General features: G+C 49.3%; 1 protein-coding gene and 2 long non-coding RNA genes across 3 annotated transcripts; 1 reads left to right on the top strand and 2 right to left on the bottom strand.

Moving 5' to 3' along the window:
* Window positions 1-656: 656 nt before the first annotated feature.
* On the bottom strand, window positions 657-3,630 carry LOC114801819 (uncharacterized). The gene is made up of 2 exons (XR_003751627.1): window positions 3,008-3,630; window positions 657-2,825 (listed from the first exon to the last, which is right to left on the bottom strand). It is a non-coding gene; the product is annotated as an uncharacterized LOC114801819 (long non-coding RNA).
* A 3,904-nt stretch (window positions 3,631-7,534) lies between these two features.
* Window positions 7,535-10,540, top strand: ptmaa (prothymosin alpha a). Its single transcript, XM_029001883.1, has 5 exons — window positions 7,535-7,697; window positions 9,392-9,460; window positions 9,576-9,666; window positions 9,803-9,876; window positions 9,961-10,540. Exons 1-5 carry the CDS (start codon window positions 7,653-7,655, stop codon window positions 9,997-9,999), a joined length of 318 nt encoding a protein of 105 aa, XP_028857716.1. The 5' UTR covers window positions 7,535-7,652; the 3' UTR covers window positions 10,000-10,540.
* Window positions 10,541-10,548: 8 nt separating this feature from the next.
* On the bottom strand, window positions 10,549-15,427 carry LOC114802703 (uncharacterized). Its single transcript, XR_003751763.1, has 2 exons — window positions 14,694-15,427; window positions 10,549-11,711 (listed from the first exon to the last, which is right to left on the bottom strand). It is a non-coding gene; the product is annotated as an uncharacterized LOC114802703 (long non-coding RNA).
* Window positions 15,428-18,830: the final 3,403 nt, after the last annotated feature.

Below are 18,830 nucleotides of genomic sequence, written 5' to 3'. Positions count from 1 at the left end.
ACCACACACTTCTGCTTCCCACCTCCCACTCTGTGTGTGTGTGTGTGTGTGTGTGTGTGTGTCTTGTTGCCGGCGCTCTGTGGATTGGGCCCCGGCCCTTTGAGGGAAGGCGGCGGTGAATGGTGGGCCTTGGGAGGGGAGCTGCATCTGCTGATCGGGATAAGACGTAATCCAATCTGCCGCCCAGACGGACGTCGAGCATCAGAGGGAAGCGCCCCCCCCCTCCCCCCGCTGTATTCCAGAATAGCAGGCGGCGTGTTTCGGCGGGATAAGGCAGCGTGCGGGGGGGGGACTGGGACGTCGGGGGGACATTCGAGAGGAAAGGCTCCGCGGTTTATGACTGAAGGTCCTCGCATTACACAACACGAGCCCGTTACCGAACGTCACTTGAGGGTCTCGGCCAAACCAGCGAAGCCGGCGTTTTATTGCCCCGTACAGCGGATTTATGGCGAATGCCGGGGACGTGCGGGGACACCCTCCCATCACGCCGCTGTCCTCCCGTGCCCCCCCCACGGGTTCCAAAGCAGCAGAACACTGACTGTCAGATAAAGCTGCTCAGTGCATTAAAAAATGTTTAATTTACATATTGTCATGCACACTGTCACCTTCTGTCCTTTTTGTCACTGTATAGACACATAAGAGACATCACTTTCAGGTAGACAGATGTATTTTATTCTTCTTATATTAATGCACTGTGGAGGATTTGGGCGAAACGTTGTTTTAACGTTGTGTTGACAACAGAACACAGACAGACAGAGGAGGGGAGGGGACGTCGTGGTCTCTCAATCTACTCTGATGACCCAGCCACGCCCACACCGCCCCTCCTCTCGTTACTCGTCGATTTCTTCGCCGGTTTAATGGTCCCGCTGACCCCTCCTGTTCTCCTGGGTTCTCCGGGGGCCTCGGTGCTGGTCGCCACGACAGCACCTTCTAGCGAGCCGGTGGAGTGGTCCGGCCATTTACTGCCATCATCACGGCCGCGTGTCTTGCAGTGTGTGGCACTCCGGTGACGTCCTTGCAGAGGGTGGCAGCGTCTGTTGTGAAGGTCCCTGCCCTTTCCCAGGCCCCGGGCTCCCAGGCGGCGCCGCGGCTGCGAGAAACCTCCTGTCCGTGATGATGGCTGCTTGTTCTGTTTCACGGCTGAGTTGGTGTGCGCTCACTCACACACACACACACACACACACACACACACACACACACACAGGCGGGGCTCAGCAGTTCACAGCTCTCATGGTATCACTTCAGAGTCCACGGAGTCAACTGCAGGGACAAGCTGCTGCACGCGCCGCCGGCAGCTGCGACAATGTTTGCCTGCCAGGGGCCGGGGGCCCGCCCACGCCGGCCTGGAATGTGGCGGGAGACGGCGATGGCGCTCCGGCTCCTCCGCGCCGCCAAATAAGTCACCGAAAATCCAGAATATTGACAACAGATCAAATGAGTTTGTGTACAGATGGTTTATTGAGGCGCGTTTTATTTTACTGTACACGCCACAAATTGATTATTACTGATTATTAGACTGTTTGTCAGATACGTTTGCAATAATGGAAGAGTAAAAATATACATTTTAGGCACGTTCAGGCCAGGACAAGTGTCCCGTGTCCCAGAATTGCCTGACCAGGGGAAGGATATTAGGAATCATCTGGACGTCTGCACTTACCGGACGCCTTTATCCAGAGCGACTTACAATCAGTAATTACAGGGACAGTCCCCCCCCAGGAGACACTCAGGGTTAAGTGTCTTGCTCAGGGACACGATGGTAGTAAATGGGGTTTGAACCTGGGTCCTATGGTTCACAGGCGAGTGTGTTACCCGCTAGGCTACTACCTCCAGACCCCGATCCCCCCTCTGCACCCCGTCCATCTGTCCAGATGAGGGGGACGATGGGACTTCTCCCCCTCCTCCAGCTTGAGACGAGACAGATTCTACCATCTGCGACGCATTCGTATTCAGAGTGAAGGCGGCTTCTTCCTGGTGCTCGGAGATAAATGTGCTTTCTCTGGTTTTATGGACTAATAACGACACACTTACTGCCTGCTGAGCATCCTGGGAGTTTCTCCTGGCTCCCTCCCACACAGAGCAGATGCCTGTCCTGTCCACAGGGTGGAGCTGGAAGCCACGAGTTTGTGTTTGTGTGTGTGTGTGTGTGTGTGTGTGTGTGAGGTCTCTGAAGACCTGGCAGCCTGGACCAGCAGTAACGTGAGATCCGAGAGGCTCATAAAGACCAGAATCTGGGAAAAGTCCCCGGACCGAAGTTGGACCAGGGACGCATGGATGTGTGGGATCGTACACTTTCACTTGTGCATTTGAACATGTATGTTTGTTGTATGTTGTCACTGGGGCTCGCTGGTCTTTAAAATGGGGAGTAAATTAATTTCATTCAATTAATATTCATATCACGCGTTCTGAATCAATCTTCATCGCTACTTACTGCTCTTCGGCTAAAAACGGATCATCACTGCCGGATGTCACCTGCGAGCATCATTCTCGTTACTCCGGTCAGGAAAAGTCCCCTGCGGAGCATGTCACCTGTTGTCTCCTCCACAGCGGGCTGGAAAGTCGGGCTTCAGAGCGTCCGGGAATGTCCGATGTCCTCCAAGTGGAGGACGAGCGTGCCCTCTGGCAGAGTTAAACTCCGCCGCGTTTCGACACTGGGATTGCGCCGGAAGCCAGCTGCGTACCCCCACGTGGCATCTGCCTGGGGTACGTTTGGTGGTTGCCCAATCAGGGTTCAAAGTGGCACCATATTTGGGACCCCTCAGATACCGGCCCTGACCCCCCCACTTCCACCCAGGAGGACAGTGCGGAGGACAGAAGGCCCGTTGAACCTTAAATAAACCACCAGCCACAGCCTGTAATGAGGCTTAAACGGCGCTGCTGCGGTACGTTAGACGGTTAATTACCGAACGGTGACATTTGAGGCATGTTTTCTGGTATTAATGTGTTGAGTATTAATTAAGTTTTTGGTATTAATGAGTATTATTTGATCAGCGGACGAAGAAGGACTTACCCTGCGGTTAAAATCTGCCACGTGTGCCGGGAGCGGGCTGGGAGGGGGACGTTGTGGCGATGGAGTCTCTGCCTTCTCACCTGGCAGCCGTGCGAGTGAGTCTGCTGCAGACAGAGCGGCCGCTTTATACGCGCCACACAGCGCCACCTAGGCTCCGTCCGTGAGAATGCAGGCGGCCGACTCGGCCCCATGAACTGCGTCCCCTGGTAAAAACTCGGTCCAGGACGTCTCCGGAGCTCCTCTTCAGACGGCCGGGGTTACTGATCATTGTCACACAGGGCCATCGAGCCCCGCCAACTGTGTCCCCTGGTAAAAACTCGGTCGGGGACGTAGTTCGAACTGCATCCCCTGGTAAAAACTAGGTCCAGGACGTCTCCGGAGCTCCTCTTCGGTAAGCCGGCCGCTGCAGCGGGCGTCCAGGGTTAGAGATCACTGTCACAGGGGGGCGACTCGGCCCATCGAGCCCCACGGACTGCGTCCCCTGGTAAAACCTCGGTCGGGGTCGGAGTTGGAACTGCGTCCCCTGGTAAAAACTCGGTCGGGGACGGAGTTGGAACTGCGTCCCCTGGTAAAAACTCGGTCAGGGACAGAGTTGGAACTGCGTCCCCTGGTAAAACCTCGGTCGGGGACGGAGTTGGAACTGCGCCCCCTGGTAAAACCTCGGTCGGGGACGGAGTTCGAACTGCGGCCCCTGGTAAAACTCAGTCGGGGATGGAGTTGGAACTGCGTCCCCTGGTAAAAACTTGGTCGGGGACGGAGTTCGAACTGCGGCCCCTGGTAAAACTCGGTCGTGGACGGAGTTGGAACTGCGTCCCCTGGTAAAAACTCGGTCGGGGACGGAGTTGGAACTGCGCCCCCTGGTAAAACTCGGTCGGGGACAGAGTTGGAACTGCGTCCCCTGGTAAAAACTCGTCTCCGGAGCTCCTCTTCGGTAAGCCGGCCGCTGCGGCGGGCGTCCAGGGTTAGAGATCAGTGACTCGCGGGGGGCGGCCGGGGACAATGGCTAAGCCGCCCTTTGTGCGAGTGAATGGAGGACAGAGGGCCGCTGGGAAAGCCTGTGGATCCGGCCCGTGTCCACTGGCCTTCCTCCAGGACGCTTAAAATAGCCACCTGGCTTTCCTGCGCTTGGCAGCGTTCGGAAGAGCGAAAGACGGCGGCTTGTGCAACGCGGCGCTCCGGTTGCCAACCCGATTTCTCGGCCGGGGTCCGTCGGGCCTCTGCGGCGGAGCAGACAGGAAGCGGGCGGCGGCTATTTTCGCTTCCCCCCCCCTTGCAACACGCTGCTTGCCGCGGGCCCGAGACGACGCGCCACAGACGCACTTTCGCAGGTCCGTTCACGCTGCTGTCGGCGCAGGCAGCGGGGGGGGGGGGGGGGGGGGCGGGACTTCGCACGCATTCCTGACCGCTGAGACAAAGGCGAGCGGCGCGAGCACAAGCAGAGGTCACGGGGTCAAGTCCCCCGGCGCATCAGCGGCATCGATCGGTCGCCATCGATCGCCGCAACCAAGGACGGCATGCCTAATTTATGACGCTACGTCACTGAGCCCCATCGGGTCACCTTACGACCCCCGGGGGTCCGTCCCAGAGAGTGCGAGGCTGTATTTAAACAACAAGGAAAGGCGAGCGAGGGGAAAGAGGGGTTGCTTGAGAGATTTTCACGCTTCCTGTCGGCCTGTGGGGGACGCGTGTCCTGCTTTGGCAGCGATGTGCGTTTGAACCTGCCTCGATTGGAGACCCACAGCACGGTCTGCGGGGGGATTTCCAGCCCGAGGCCTGCTCGGAGAGATAGAGGAGTTATTTTGGGCGAGGGAGGGTGGGGGTCCGTCGTCATCGCTACGCCAGGGGGCAGCAACAAGCACGCGTTTCCATCATGAGCCCCCACAATACACTTCCAGTTCCACTTTTTCAGCGCTTTTGTACACAGTCCGTGTTTACTGTGATCTTGCACTCTGTACTCTGTACAAAGAACAATTAAACTTATTTTATTGTCCACAATAAGTGGTTTTTTACAGCCGTGCTTTCATACCTGGCACGGTCTAAGCCCAGAAGTCTACTATGGCCTAGAAGGGAATATAAAATGTTGTCATAAATAATTAGGTATAATGATCAACTGTGTTAAAACGTTGAAATGTTGAAAACCTCATAAACCCCCCAAGTGGGTGAGGCCAGACGACCACAAAGCCACAGGTTCAAACCCCACTGAGAAAGGAGCTCAACACAGAGTGTCTCCGGCGGGGGGGGACTGTCCCTGTAACTACTGATTGATTGTAAGTCTCTCTGGATGACACAATATATATAAATGTAAAAAATGAGAAATGTACAGTTTACACAAGATCTACTCTACTGTACTCCAGCCCTGCACAGTATCTTGCCTTCACTACTCCACATCATCACTGAGCGTTAACACACACACACACACACACACACCTAAACGAATTTAAATAATAAAAGGACTGGTTAGCGCGGGGAAGTACTGTAAACCATCAATATCACAGCAGCATTCGGTGAAACTGGCCACATGGAACGTATTGATTTGGTTCATCTTGACAGTTCTGTTTAAGACAGAACTTGAAACCTGGTACACGTGGCCTGGAGGTTCTGAAATGTAACTCTTTAAAAAATCTTTCCACCCAACGTTTGCTAGAAGCGTTTTGCAGAGGGGACTGCAGGATTTGGAAGGAACCTCTGCCAGCGCCCGACGGGGCTGGAAATGAGGAGCCTCGCTGCAGGTACCTACATGCACGGACCCCCAGGGCCCCAGAAGAAGCCAGCGATTCCACATGCCTCCACTCTGCATTAATGCAGCTCTCCACCACAGTGGCCCGAACAGAACGTTGAATGCAGATTTTTCCACCGGCTTCCTTTATACGGCCACCGGTTCGCCTCAACAGTAGCCAAAGTTGAAAGCTGTGAGGACATTTCCACGGTACAGCACTGAGTTGTACTGCAGTGCCTGCGTGTTATAATGACGGCGAGCAGATCAGTGTGTACGGGTTGTACTGTTTGGTTTTCTAAAGAAGTTTGTCTCCTCACGGTTCGCAGCATTTAGGTCAGCGAATACTGTCTGGAAATGGTCAGGAGCGCACTAGTGCGTTCCGTAAAAACCTAGTTCGTTCGCTGCCGTTCCGCGTTTTCGTTGCGACGGGAAGCCCCGTGACTGACAGACGCGGACAACAGCCAATCGGAAGCCGCAAAGCGTCAAGTCTGCGTTCGCTCCAATTCACGAACCAATGAGAGTCCTTTCTTACCCAGCCCACTCGAACAATGCGTAGGCGTGTTACAGCTGGTCTCAGATCAGCTTGTAATTCCTTATGCTAATAGACGGGGCGGGATACATCGTTGGTGCTTCTGATCTGGGAACAGCCTATCGCGCAGACAAAAAAATGGAACAGCGTTTCTTTCAAGACGACATTTGGCAAATTTGTTGGCCATATTGGTGAGGTAAGAGGACTATACGTCGTCGTCAAATGTCTAATTTTGTGACACAATCCATGAAATACTTGCAGCTTCTGAAATAAAGAATGTCACGTATTGTGTTACGTATTACGTAGAGCGTTTGCGAAATATTTCTTAGTATCTTTTCCAACTGTGTCGGTGTCCGCGGCGCGGCGACCATCTTTGTTGTGGCATTTTCAGCGTCGACTATTGTAATTTTCCGCAATTATTCTTATTACGCAGCGACGTCTCTGAGCGGTTTTTGTACGCATTCTAAATGGGAACCTGATATATTCCCTACAATTCACAGTGCGCTTGATTAGAATAATCGAGAAAACGGTGTTAAGACACCGAGATCGACTTTGAACGAATTTTAATGTAATCTTTTTTATTATCGTCATTATTCATATTTTTGTGAACACATAACGACTGCGCGGCGCTGAGCCGACAGTCTACCTGCCGCGGCCAAAGTCAACCGACTCCAGACTCGGTAGCGGGACGTCAGGACCAATCAGCGGGGAGATCTGTACCGGAGGTCGGGCCCGGGCTTTGGTCGGATTCGTATGATCTGGACGCGTAAACGCGCACCCCTGGGACGCGCTGGAAGATCCACTTTCCCCCCCCAAACCGCGCCAGTGAGCGTGTTGTGACACAGTGAACAGTAAACGCGGGTGGGCGGACGGGAGAAACCGGCCTCGTTCGTGTTTTTACAGCCGGTCCGTCGGTTTTAAGCTGTTTGATGCCATTACTGGTGTTATTATTGCGCTTTTTTTGTATGTATGTATGAGAGAGAGAGAGAGAGAAGAGGCGGGAGAGTGAGGGGGCGGGGCCGGTTGTGGGGTGGGGCGTGTGGGGGGCGGGGCCATCGATTCGTCAAATCGAGGCTGGAGCGAGCGGCGACTCGTCACACAGATGACTCAGAGAGCTTGGTTTGGGGGGCGGGGCCTCGCGCTGGAGAAATACTGTCCATTGTTCCGCGTCGGCCAATCGGAGTCGCGGATTTCGGCCCCCGCCAGCCAATCGCGGCGCACCGGCCGCCCCCCCGACTCCGCCCCTTACTCTATATTAAACGCGCCGCCGCCGCGTGAGTTCGCCACTGGCACTTAATAGTCTTTTTTTCTTTATTAAAACCTTCACAGCGAGTGGATTTCTTTTTTTTTTTGCTGTGGGTTCTTTTTCCCCCCCGCGTAGTATTTTAAACGTACAAAAAATGGCAGACACAAAAGTCGACACCAGTTCGGAAATCTCAACAAAGGTACGTGCGCGATCTCATCCAGATGGATTTTATTTCTGATTGATGGGTAACGTATCCCGGGGTGCGAAAAATGATCATTAAAAAGCGAGATTTCGGCCGGGGCGCGGGTCCGCCACAGCGGCTGGATTAACGCGGCTAACTCGTTAACAAGAATCGATCATTTTGTGGCTTTATTGTTATTATTATTTTTATTATTATAAATAAGTGGTCGCGTTCCGGCGCCGCGTTCTTTTGTTTGTAGACGTGTGTCGGTTCCCCGCGTCCGCGGGTGACGCCGCGGTCCCGCCGTCGTCACTTTTTACCCGCGACGCGCCGCTCTGGCATCGCGGCGCCCGGCGCGTCCCGCCGTCTCCTCGCCGCGCGGTACTTTTTAAAAATAGTAAAAAAAAAAAAAAAACTCAATTTATTATTATTGTCCGTATAGCGCGTTACTTCGCGCGTCTCTGTTTTCCTCCCGCCGGGCGCTCCGCGAGTTCGGCGCGGGGTTCGCGGTCCTCCGGGGCTGGAGTGGGATGGTGGACCCTCGCCGCGGGGAGAGCCGGCGTGCGGAGGACGAGCATCGCCGGTCCTCCCGTCCCGCACCCCGCCGGCCCCGGGGGTCATGTGGAGCCCCGAGCCGAACCCGCGGCTGCCGGGATGCTGGCCGCCGCGCAGCCAGCGCACGGCGCGGACCAAAAGTTGCGATTCCGGCACCGGAAACGTCCATTATTCTTATTCTAATGGGAATAATCATTATTCTTATTCTAACTCCTCGGTCCGTGTCACCCGTTAACCGCGTACGAGTAGAAGCTGCCCGGGGACTTTTTTTATTTATTTTATTTATATATATATATATATATATATATATTACATTACATTACACACACGTCAGATAAATATTTGGGTGCTTTGAGACCTGTTTCTTTTTTTGGTCCGAGGCTGCTGGTGGAGTCGCGGTGATTGTGCTGGTGATGATGGTGATGGGCGCTGCTGGCGTGAAGGAGGCGTTACTGGCGTGATGTAGCCGGTAACCGGCTTAAAGGCTCAGGATTACCGAACACTAATTAATATAAGCGATTTGCCATTTCGGAAGACGCCTTGAGGAAATGTAGTAAAATGACCGCCGTTTTTTTTTTTATTTTATTTTTTTTATCGTTTTTAGTTTAATCCCTGGCGGCCGTTTAGACGTGGAAACTCTTGTCAGGGTTACACGTTGCGTGTGTTCGTGACAAACGCGGAGTACCGTAAGAAAATGAATAATAAAAAAAAACCCAGTTCCGGCGGCGGAAAATGCGGGGCTGTAGAACGTATCGCTCGCGCGCCGCTATTGTCTCCCCTCTCGCGAGTTAATTTAGGCAGCCTCGCTGTGGAGCCGCGCTCTGATTGGCCGCGCCGGGACGGGGGGGCGCCGGTGCACGCTGGGAGTTGTAGTCTCTCGGCCGGGCGTGTCTGCCCGGGAGGGCGGCGGTCGCCGGGCGCCCGGAGGACTACAGCGCCGGCCCCGCCCCGCGCCCCGCCCCCCCGCCGGCGTATCGGGTAACAACACTTCAATAAGGCGTTTCGACGCGGGCGGGGGAAGGGACCGGGCGGCAGCCAATGGGCTGCGGAGGATCAAAGTGTCGCATTTCAAATGTAAAGCGAAAGCGTGTCTCACCAAGTTTACCTTTTGTTGGTGTGCAAGTTAAATGGCTCATACGTTTTTGCTCCCTTTTCAGGATCTTAAAGAAAAGAAGCTTGTGGAGGAGGCAGAAAACGGAAAGGATGCCCCTGCGAATGGCAACGCGGTATGTTCTGGTCCATTCGAGCCAACCTCCGTTGCAGTTGTGCAGCTTGCACCAACATCAGCCTGTCATGTCTACTTGCATCGTGCCGTTTAATGACTTCTTCCTGCTGCCTCAGGTGGACGAGGAGAATGGAGATCCAGAAAATGAAGTAGATGAGGAAGACGATGACGTCGGCGAGGAGGACGACGAGGAAGACGATGGAGAAGGTGTGTTCATGGAACCTCATTGTTCTGATGATCGTGCCTGTGTTAGGTGACACTTGAGAAGGTGCCAGTAGGGCGCCCTCTGTGTGTTGCTTGGTGTAACAGCATGGTGGTAACCCTGATGTCCCTTATGCTGCAGGTGATGATGATGAGGAAGACGACGAAGTTGAGGGAGGCGCGGGCAAAAGGGCAGCTGAAGATGACGACGACGAGGTGCGGTGTCATGCGACTGAGCGTTTACTTCGCCGCCTTCGTGCACAAACCGTCTTTTGACGTTTCGTTGTTTCTGTTTGGCAGGAGGACGTGGGCACCAAGAAACAGAAGACCGACGATTAGGACGCTTCCCTGCTGAGATTCCCTTTGGAAAACAAAAATGTGGTCATCAAGTAGAGTTCACCGTCCGTATCTTCTCACCCAACTGCAAATTTTTTAGGAACAACCAAGACTTCAAAGCTCTACCTTCGTACAAAATACTTTAAAAGGAGAATTTGTTTGTATTTTTATTTACATTTTATATTTTTGTACATATTGTTAGGAGGTCAGCCATTTTTGACAGTGATCTCTGGTTACCAAACGGTGCTTTGAAGTTGATGCTTCTCTATAAAATAAACTTTACTTGTGGTTTGACCATGTCATGTTATCTCAACAGGAACTTGTACAAAAAAAGAAAAAATCAAAAACCGTTCAATTCAAAGCATTCCAGTAACTTTGTGTATGTACTTTAGTTGTACCATAAGTAGTTGGTTTGTATGAGATGGCAAGGCCAAAGAAAAGGATTTCTTTTCTTTATTGTCTATTAAATTGCTGTCTGTTGTGGCCTGTTCGATGTATGTGTGAAGTTTGTTGTACAACAATAAACCGGAATTTTATTTTGTGAGTTCTTAATTTTTTTTTTTTTTTTTTTCAGTTTTTTATTTTTATTTTTTTGTCCCTTTTATGACATTGTAGCCAGGATTTGAAATGTAATGACGACCTCAACCCCTTAGACGAGCAGCTCATAAAAGCTATAATCAGTACAAAACTATCCTTACAGATGTGCTGTTGACATTTTATTGGCCTGTTAGAAAGAAATGTACATCAATGTAAATTATTCATTGCCTTAAGACTTCAAGATCTGGTAAATTATATTACATTTAATAAATTTACCTGAGTGATTGCTTTCCTTTCAATTCACGCTGGTTTGTTTGCTCTGTTTTCACTTTCTTGTGTGTGTGTGTGTGGAGAATAATGTGTCAGTATAATAATGTGTGTGTAAGATTGGAAGTCGTGCAGGAGCTCAGTCATGTTCGCTGGTAAGTGTAGTCAGTTTTAAATGATGTTTTATGACCTCCAAAATATACTAGTTTATATAAAAAAGGATTTTTCGAGTGAATAATGGAATGTTTCCCATGTTCCCATCTCCCGATCTACACAGTTGGCACTCATTCGTTCATTTTAACGAACTTATGAACGTTCATTGTGATGCTCTAAAACATCCGATAGAGGAACCGTGCAGGAAAGGATTGTGCCGATACCATCTGGCAGCGCTTCCTGAGGCTGGAAGTCCTGATATCGGCCTGATTTGCTGCTCAGCGCTGCTGCGGTCGGCCGCTGTGACCTGCTTTCAGGCAGGAAGTGATTAACAGCTGAGATCCCACCGCGCAAGCGAGAGTGCTCTGCTTTCTGCCTGGGGTGTTGAGGGGTTAAAGGTCAGCAGGGTTGTGCGGAACAATAGCTCAAACAGCACCACCCCAAGGCTTGTTGGAATGTGTCTTTACCTCTTCCTCTTTTTTTTTTTTTTTTTTTTTTTTTTACAAGGTCACGTTCTAATGAATTGAATGTTTGAATGGAGCTTTCGCGCAGAGACGCGTGTGTCTTTCTGCGAGGACGTGCAGGAGATACTGTTGCACCCGACAAACGTCCGAGCGCTCATGTTGCTCCGGGCGCCGGGTGCCAGAAGTCGTTGTGGTTCCGCTCCTCGCGCTGAAGCGTTGTGAGCGAGGCTTGCAAGCTGCCACCGCATCGGAGGAGGAGGCGAAGCTTTCCCCCCCTCTGCACCGCGTCTGTCGCTGGAAGAGAAAGAATAGAACGTTGGTGGCTTTCCTGTGACCTCCGCAGAACTAGGGCACCAGAGCTGTGATCGACGGGGCAGGTTAAAGTGTATAAATATACTCATCAAGAGATCTTACAGTCTCTTATATTGAAGAATAAAATATTCAACTATCAAACGAACGGGAACAGGTCTAGACCGCCGCAAGAAAGGCGGCTTAATGACAGTGAGCGAAGATCCTCTGCACTCTGAGGGGATTTACGAGCAAGTTGTGTTGAAAAGCCGCTGCACGGCTTTCGGTGTGTATGACTGCCGAAATGAGGAAATTGCCGTTGAAATGCACGCTGCTGTGGGGGGGACATCTTCCAGTGATGTGTGCATGGGATTCCCTGACAAAATACGAGAAGTCATTTAGAAACATCCTCATGAAATCTCCAGTCCAGAGATGGATCTGGTGGCTGGAAATGATGGAACAATGAGTCTTGAGTTCTGACGGAACGATGCTGTGTTCATTAATGCAACTTTTTTTTCTTATGGAAAGCAAGAATGTTTCTAAGTGACCCTAATCTTTGGATGGTAGTTTAATAGGAGTTTAATAGGTTTATGCAAAATAAGTGGCACAGTGAGATCAGTCCATTAATAATACTACATGTTAAATTAGCTCCAACCATGGCAGGAACAACTGGACTTACTGAGTACTGGTTAGTTTGAGGGTAGTGAGGGTAGTTAGTTTAACTATCCCATTCTGAGCCTGTGTGAGCTTGGTTCATCAGAAGTCATGGCTACGCAGGCCTCACCTCTCCTGCTACAGCCGACATTTATCTCCCAGCTCACCTGCCACCATTATGGATGCTTTTCAGTCCACCAGAGCTCCGGAACACGGTATTCTGCATGTGTATGTAAATCACTGGGCCTAGTGCAGCAGTGACAGTGAAAAAGGGGAAGAAACCCACTGTGAAGCATGTGTTAATGAAACCATTACAGGCCAAAAGTTTAGACACACCTTCTCATTCAACGTGTTTTCTTTATTTTCATGACCATTTACGTTGGTAGATTCTCACTGAAGGCGTCAAAACTATGAATGAACACATGTGGAGTTATGTACTTAACAAAAAGTGGAGACCTGACCTCCACAGTCACCGGACCTGAACCCAATCCAGATGGTTTGGGGTGAGCTGGACCAACAAGTGCTAAACACCTCTGGGAACTCCTTCAAGACTGTTGGAGAACCATTTCAGGTGACGACCTCTTGAAGCTCATCGAGAGAATGCCAAGAGTGTGCAAAGCAGTAATCAGAGCAAAGAAACTAGAATATAAAACATGTTTTCACTTATTTCACCTTTTTTTGTTAAGTATATAACTCCACGTGTTCAATCATAGTTTTGATGCCTTCAGTGAGAAACGTAAATGGTCAGGAAAATAAAGAAAACACGTTGAATGAGGTGTCCAAACTTCTGGCCTGTACTGTACGTTTCCAATAAATACTTATAAAATGCAATAATCAGGTCTTCGAAGACTGTCAGGTAATGTATATTCGCAATACAGTGTGTTACAGCGTGCAATATTCCTTTTTTTATGTTTGATCCACAGCAGGCCGAGTTTCGAACCACTTGAGCAGAAAGCGAAATGACTCTTCTGCTTTAGTGTTGAATTTCTGCAGGTTTGCCAGTGTTGAGGGCGTGTGGACGTCCGTGGAGCGGGTATTTTAATCAAGGACCCTGCATCTGGAAAAATCACTTCACAACCCACACAACTGTTACCGATATCTGCACACGACCTGCACGCCCAGCCAGTGTACAGCGTGTGTGCGTTAGTGTTTCTGAGGGCCAACATAATGCAGTGCAGGCGTCCTCAAATTCTGCTGCCATTGAATCTGTTGAATCCTTTCCATGCACCTCAAAACATTCAAAAGTTTAGGGTCATTTAGAAAATGAGTTTGATTAGGAATTTATACTGTATTAATGAGAAATAGAAATGACCAAAAAATTATGACTGAACCCAGATACTCAACTAGTGTGAAATATTACTGCTTGTTTTAATCAGTCCTTATCCAATGAAGTGGTCAGTTCTGGTTCATCAGGACTCAGACCATGAATACAACCATTTTATTCACTCTGTTGTAGTTTTTTTCTTGTATAAATCAGACTATAAGAAAATTACAAGTTAGTCTACGTATTCTTTAAAGACGAAAGTCGTACGTGATAGACGTTGCATTGTTTGGTATTGCAGGGATTGGACATACTGTATTTATAGATGTATGCGCTGCTTCTTTAAGAATTAGAATCTATGTGCTGACAGGCAAGCCTTAAATCCGACTAGCCATTAGACACGTCGCCCATGGGATTGTTTCTGATCCTGTTAGAAAGCTTTTCTCCGCTTTTTTGCCACATTCTCCACTGCCTGTGATAATAGCTGCTGCTCCGCGATGGAAATGGCCGATTGACAACACAGCTGCCAGGGTCCAGGGCCACGCGTGAAAAGCCCTTCCCAACACATGCGTTGCAATGCGTGTGTGTGTGTGTGTGTGTGAGAGAGAGAGAGAGAGAGAGAGAGAGAGAGATTAAATGCATGCGTGTGTGTGTGTGTGTGTTGTGTATGTGTGCACCACAGGGCGGCTGAGTGTGGCTGAGACCATTAGCTGATCTGCACTGACAGAAGTGGAGGAGCTTGAGGCAATTGTCCAAAGGTCATTGTCTCACTGGGTCACCGCTTTCTATGATTCAGCTCGTCGCGTCCGGCGAATGGCGTCAACGCGAAAGAGCAGGGACGTTCTTAAGGACCGCCCCCTATCTTTTATTAACCATGTACCTACTGCATTCATGCCATGTAATTACTAAATCCATTTTTGTATTTTTAGACCACGTTTAAGATGGATGTATTTTAGGATTTTATTTTCACATTTTTTGGCCACTGTTAAGAATCATTTGGACTTAAAATGAAATATATAACCAAGAATTCCATACAAGAATAGAATTAAAATCATAATGCACAGCGTACTTACATGATGGCCATTTTTCAGCACCTTGTTTTCGTCGATTTAGCTCTGTTTGTGTGTAAGAGTCTACAGGTGTGTGTGTGTGTGTGTGTGTGTGTGTGGTGATATCCAGCTTGCCCCCTCCAGTCGACCAGCCGATGGTGGTTATCCACTCATGGGTTCAGTAATCGCTCATATCCCCTTTCCTCGTGTCCAGGTTCAGGATCAGGTGGCTCCGTCAGCTCCCCTCTCATCACGCCTCAGGGCGGGCACCTTCATCAGTCCACAGAAATTTCTGTCTCTCTTCAAAAAGGAAAAAAGAAAGAAAAAGAAACGGCATAAAAAAAGACATCGCATGAAGATAGATTTCTATCTAGGAAGGCTGAGACCTGGAGGTTTGGGTTTTAAGAGCGAGAACTTCCACGCTCCCTTTCTCAGAGTTCTGGGCGCGTGAAGCTGCCCACGAAGTGGCTGGATGTGAAATAGCGGTCTGAGAACGAGGGTTCGGTCCCCCGCCAAACGCAACAGCCCCGTGGTCCTCCTCCGCAGCAGTGACAATGGCCTCCTTCCCCGAGCCCCTGGTGCCACCAGGTGGATCGTCTGCATCACTGCAGCCTCACAGTGGAACCACGAGAAGCCAATCGTATATTCTCCTACGTGCACAATGCATGAAATAACGAGGCATTTCCCACGGTGGCGTTTTCAGCCGTTCCACGTCATTTTCCACCATGCACCATTTTCCACCATTATGTAAGGGACTAATGGAGAATCCGCCGATCGCCTCGCATCCTGTCGCGCCACTTATCAGTCATTCTGGAACAGCTGATGTCACACTGATGTCATCTCGTTGAGAGGAAATGTGCTTTTTGTCATCGGTCTGTTACGGTGACCCTGGTAATGTCATTGTCAGAAATAGACGCCTGTGTGTGGATTTGACAGTGAAACTCAACACGCCGAAGCTCACTGGGCGTGACATGGTAAATCCGCACGCCATGCCCAGGCCCTACGGCCGCCACATAAATCGATGTGCGGTGTGACACGATGGCAGCAAGCCTGTAGGTGTCCCTAACAAAGCCCCTGACCAGGCTGCGTGAGTCCAGCTCATCATAAAAACACTTTACTTTACTTTACTTTACTTTATTTAGCAGACGCTTTTATCCAAAGCGACTTACAATAGGAAGACACCAGCAATTCTCGTTCGATTTCTATAGAATATCGAGTTTACAAACTAAGAGCCCTGATAAGGCTCAGACTTGTCAGTGAAGAGCATGCTCGGAGATTGTTGGGTGCTAGACTAAGAAAAATGATAATGTATTTATACATTTTGTATTATTTTGTGCAATGTGTACGCATGTGCGTGTGTAAGTGTTAGATTTGTCTGTAATATTTTTGGAATAAGAGGGTTTTCACCTTCTTCTTAAAAGTGGTGATAGTCTCGGCTAGTCGTGTGGAGGAGGGCAGGTTGTTCCACCAGCCAGGGACAACAACAGAGAACAGACATGATTGGAATCGGAGACCCCGTGAAGAAGGAATTTTTAGTCTCCTTTCGTTTGCAGATCTGAGAGAGCGTGCAGGGGTGTAGCTAGGTAGTAGTGTGTTGATGTAGGAGGGCGCAGTTCCATTTACAGCCCTGTAGGCAAGCATCAAGGATTTGAACTCAATGCGAGCAGCTACCGGGAGCCAGTGGAGGGAGGTAAGAAGAGGTGTAACATGGGTGTATTTTGGCTGATTGAAAATGATTGAAAATGAGAGTGTTGCATTCGTTGAAGCTAAATAATCACTAAATGCAAGATTTCAAGGTATCCAGTGCATTTTTGTTGCATTTTATTACGTGCAAGCTGAACAGGTAGCATTAAAAGTCAATGTGTAACGCCTGATCCGATTTTGATCCATAACTGTGCACATTTCCACAAAGGAGTTGGTTACAAATTGTTCAGTGGCACCACCCTCGCGGCTTTCAGATGAATGGTTTAAACAGAGAAGGCCGGAGCTTTCTTTCTTCATCTGCCTATATTTCTCATGGCGCTCTACCTCACATCCCTGTGCTAAATGTCCACACTGTCTGGACACTAACGGACAAATACAGCAATCTGTCCTCAACTTCATCTTCCCAACAGTATCTCTGAAATAGTTCAGTAAAGGACCATATAAGAGTGTAAAACACAATTAATCCTGATTAAAACAGTGAAAGTGGTAATAATGTCGGTATGTAGAGATGTTTGTAGAAGAACTGGGTGTCGTTCTCTCCCAACTCTGTAAAATAATGAATGATCTCCTACAAGCAAAAATCTACAGATGGAGAACAGTGTTGTATTTCTGCTCAGAGTCTCGTTCTCTACACACATCATGTCACTGTTTCATGAAAAGAAGGAGATTGTGCAATAAACACTTTAAACGCTAAATACACACAGTACAGGCCTAAAGTTTGGACGCACCTTCTCATTCAATGTGTTTTCAATGTCATTTACATGACCATTTACGTTGGTAGATTCTCACTGAAGGCATCAAAACTATGAATGAACACATATGGAGTTCTGTACTTAACAAAAAAAGGTGCAATAACTGAAAACACGTTTTATATTCTAGTTTCTTTGCTCTGATTACTGCTTTGCACACTCTTGGCATTCTCTCGATGAGCTTCAAGAGGTCGTCACCTGAAATGCTTCTCCAACAGTCTTGAAGGAGTTCCCAGAGGTGTTTAGCACTTGTTGGTCCAGCTCACCCCAAACCATCTGGATTGGGTTCAGGTCCGGTGACTGTGGAGGCAGGGTACATAACTCCAATGAGAAGGTGTGTTCAAACTAAATATATTATAGCCATACGTATAGCCACGTGTATATATTTTGTACATATACATGCACATATATTCAAATTTATATTGCAGTAGGATCTTTTATGCTCTTATTTTCATTACCTCTGTTTGTCTAAAAGAGCGAATTTCCCATCTAGATTTATCAACATATAAATAACACGCTGTTCTCTTCAGGATGCTAGTTCCATCCAATGCACTAATACAGTAACACTGAACATGAAAAGTTGTGCCTCAACACCTCGATGGGGCTTCCAGCGGCTAAGGAAGCTGCCCCATAATCAGAAGGTTGTGATTGTTGCCGGTTTGAATCCCGATCCGCCAAGGTGCCACTGAGCAAACTGAGCTCCCCGGGCGCCTTTCATGGTGCCCACTGCTCACCAAGGGTGATGGATAAATGCAGAGGACACATTTCACCGTGTCACCATGTGCTGTACTGCTGTGTATCACAACGACACTTTGAAGAAAAAAGGATGTTTTGAAGTGACACAGTGACACGCCCACGAATATCCTCAACACACCAGTGAGCAGATTAAATCCTGTTTCGCCTCCTTAAGCAGCACAGTGTGGGTGTGGAGGAGGGTCAGGGGTGTTCAGCCATCCTGGGACCCTGGCTGAGGCATGCTGGGAAGGGCCGCTCTGTCTGTGAACAGGATGTGGTGGGGTTAAAAGCCTGGCATGCAGGAAGCTGCCTGGGACGGCGCCTGGCTCGGAGACAGATAAACACCAATCTACGGGGCTGCAGCGCCGGGCCTGAAATTATAACTCTTCGTGCTCTTCATGCCATCCGCCTTTTGGTGTCCACATATTATCCCAAGACGTCACAGCGAGGGCTGCTGCAGTGAACTGTTGGGTTGTGAACCCAGCAACAGTACATTTGTAGGAATGCATGTTCCATTATTGCTTATAATACAATTTTACACATGCCAGTTGTCATAAGCTGCGAACATGCTCCGATGTTGAGGGACTTATCAGCCCATCCCCTGGGGATCCGGGAGTATCTGCTCATCGTGCTTCCCCCATCATGGGAAAAGGTTTTCTGCGACTTTGTGATTCACTTCTTCAGCTTCAGGCCAAACTTCTAAATTTAAAACATCTCAAAAATTAAACCATTCAAGATAGACAAACTCCGGTCGGTGCCGCACATATTTCATTTCCTTTTTCTTGTCCCCAGAAAACCAGACCTGGACATTCACATACTGTTAATGTTTCAGACATACTAGCAGATTATTACGTTCACTACCCTTAAAACTATATATGATTTTACCAAAAAGGTAGGAGTCTGAATAGAACTCCTCATGAAAGATTATGTCCGGAAGTTGTATTGCTTATTAAAAAAGGAAAAACAACATCTC

This window comes from Denticeps clupeoides, chromosome 13 (assembly GCF_900700375.1).
Source record: "Denticeps clupeoides chromosome 13, fDenClu1.1, whole genome shotgun sequence".
Taxonomy (NCBI): Eukaryota; Metazoa; Chordata; class Actinopteri; order Clupeiformes; family Denticipitidae; genus Denticeps; species Denticeps clupeoides.
This window is presented reverse-complemented; position numbering and strand designations above follow the sequence as displayed.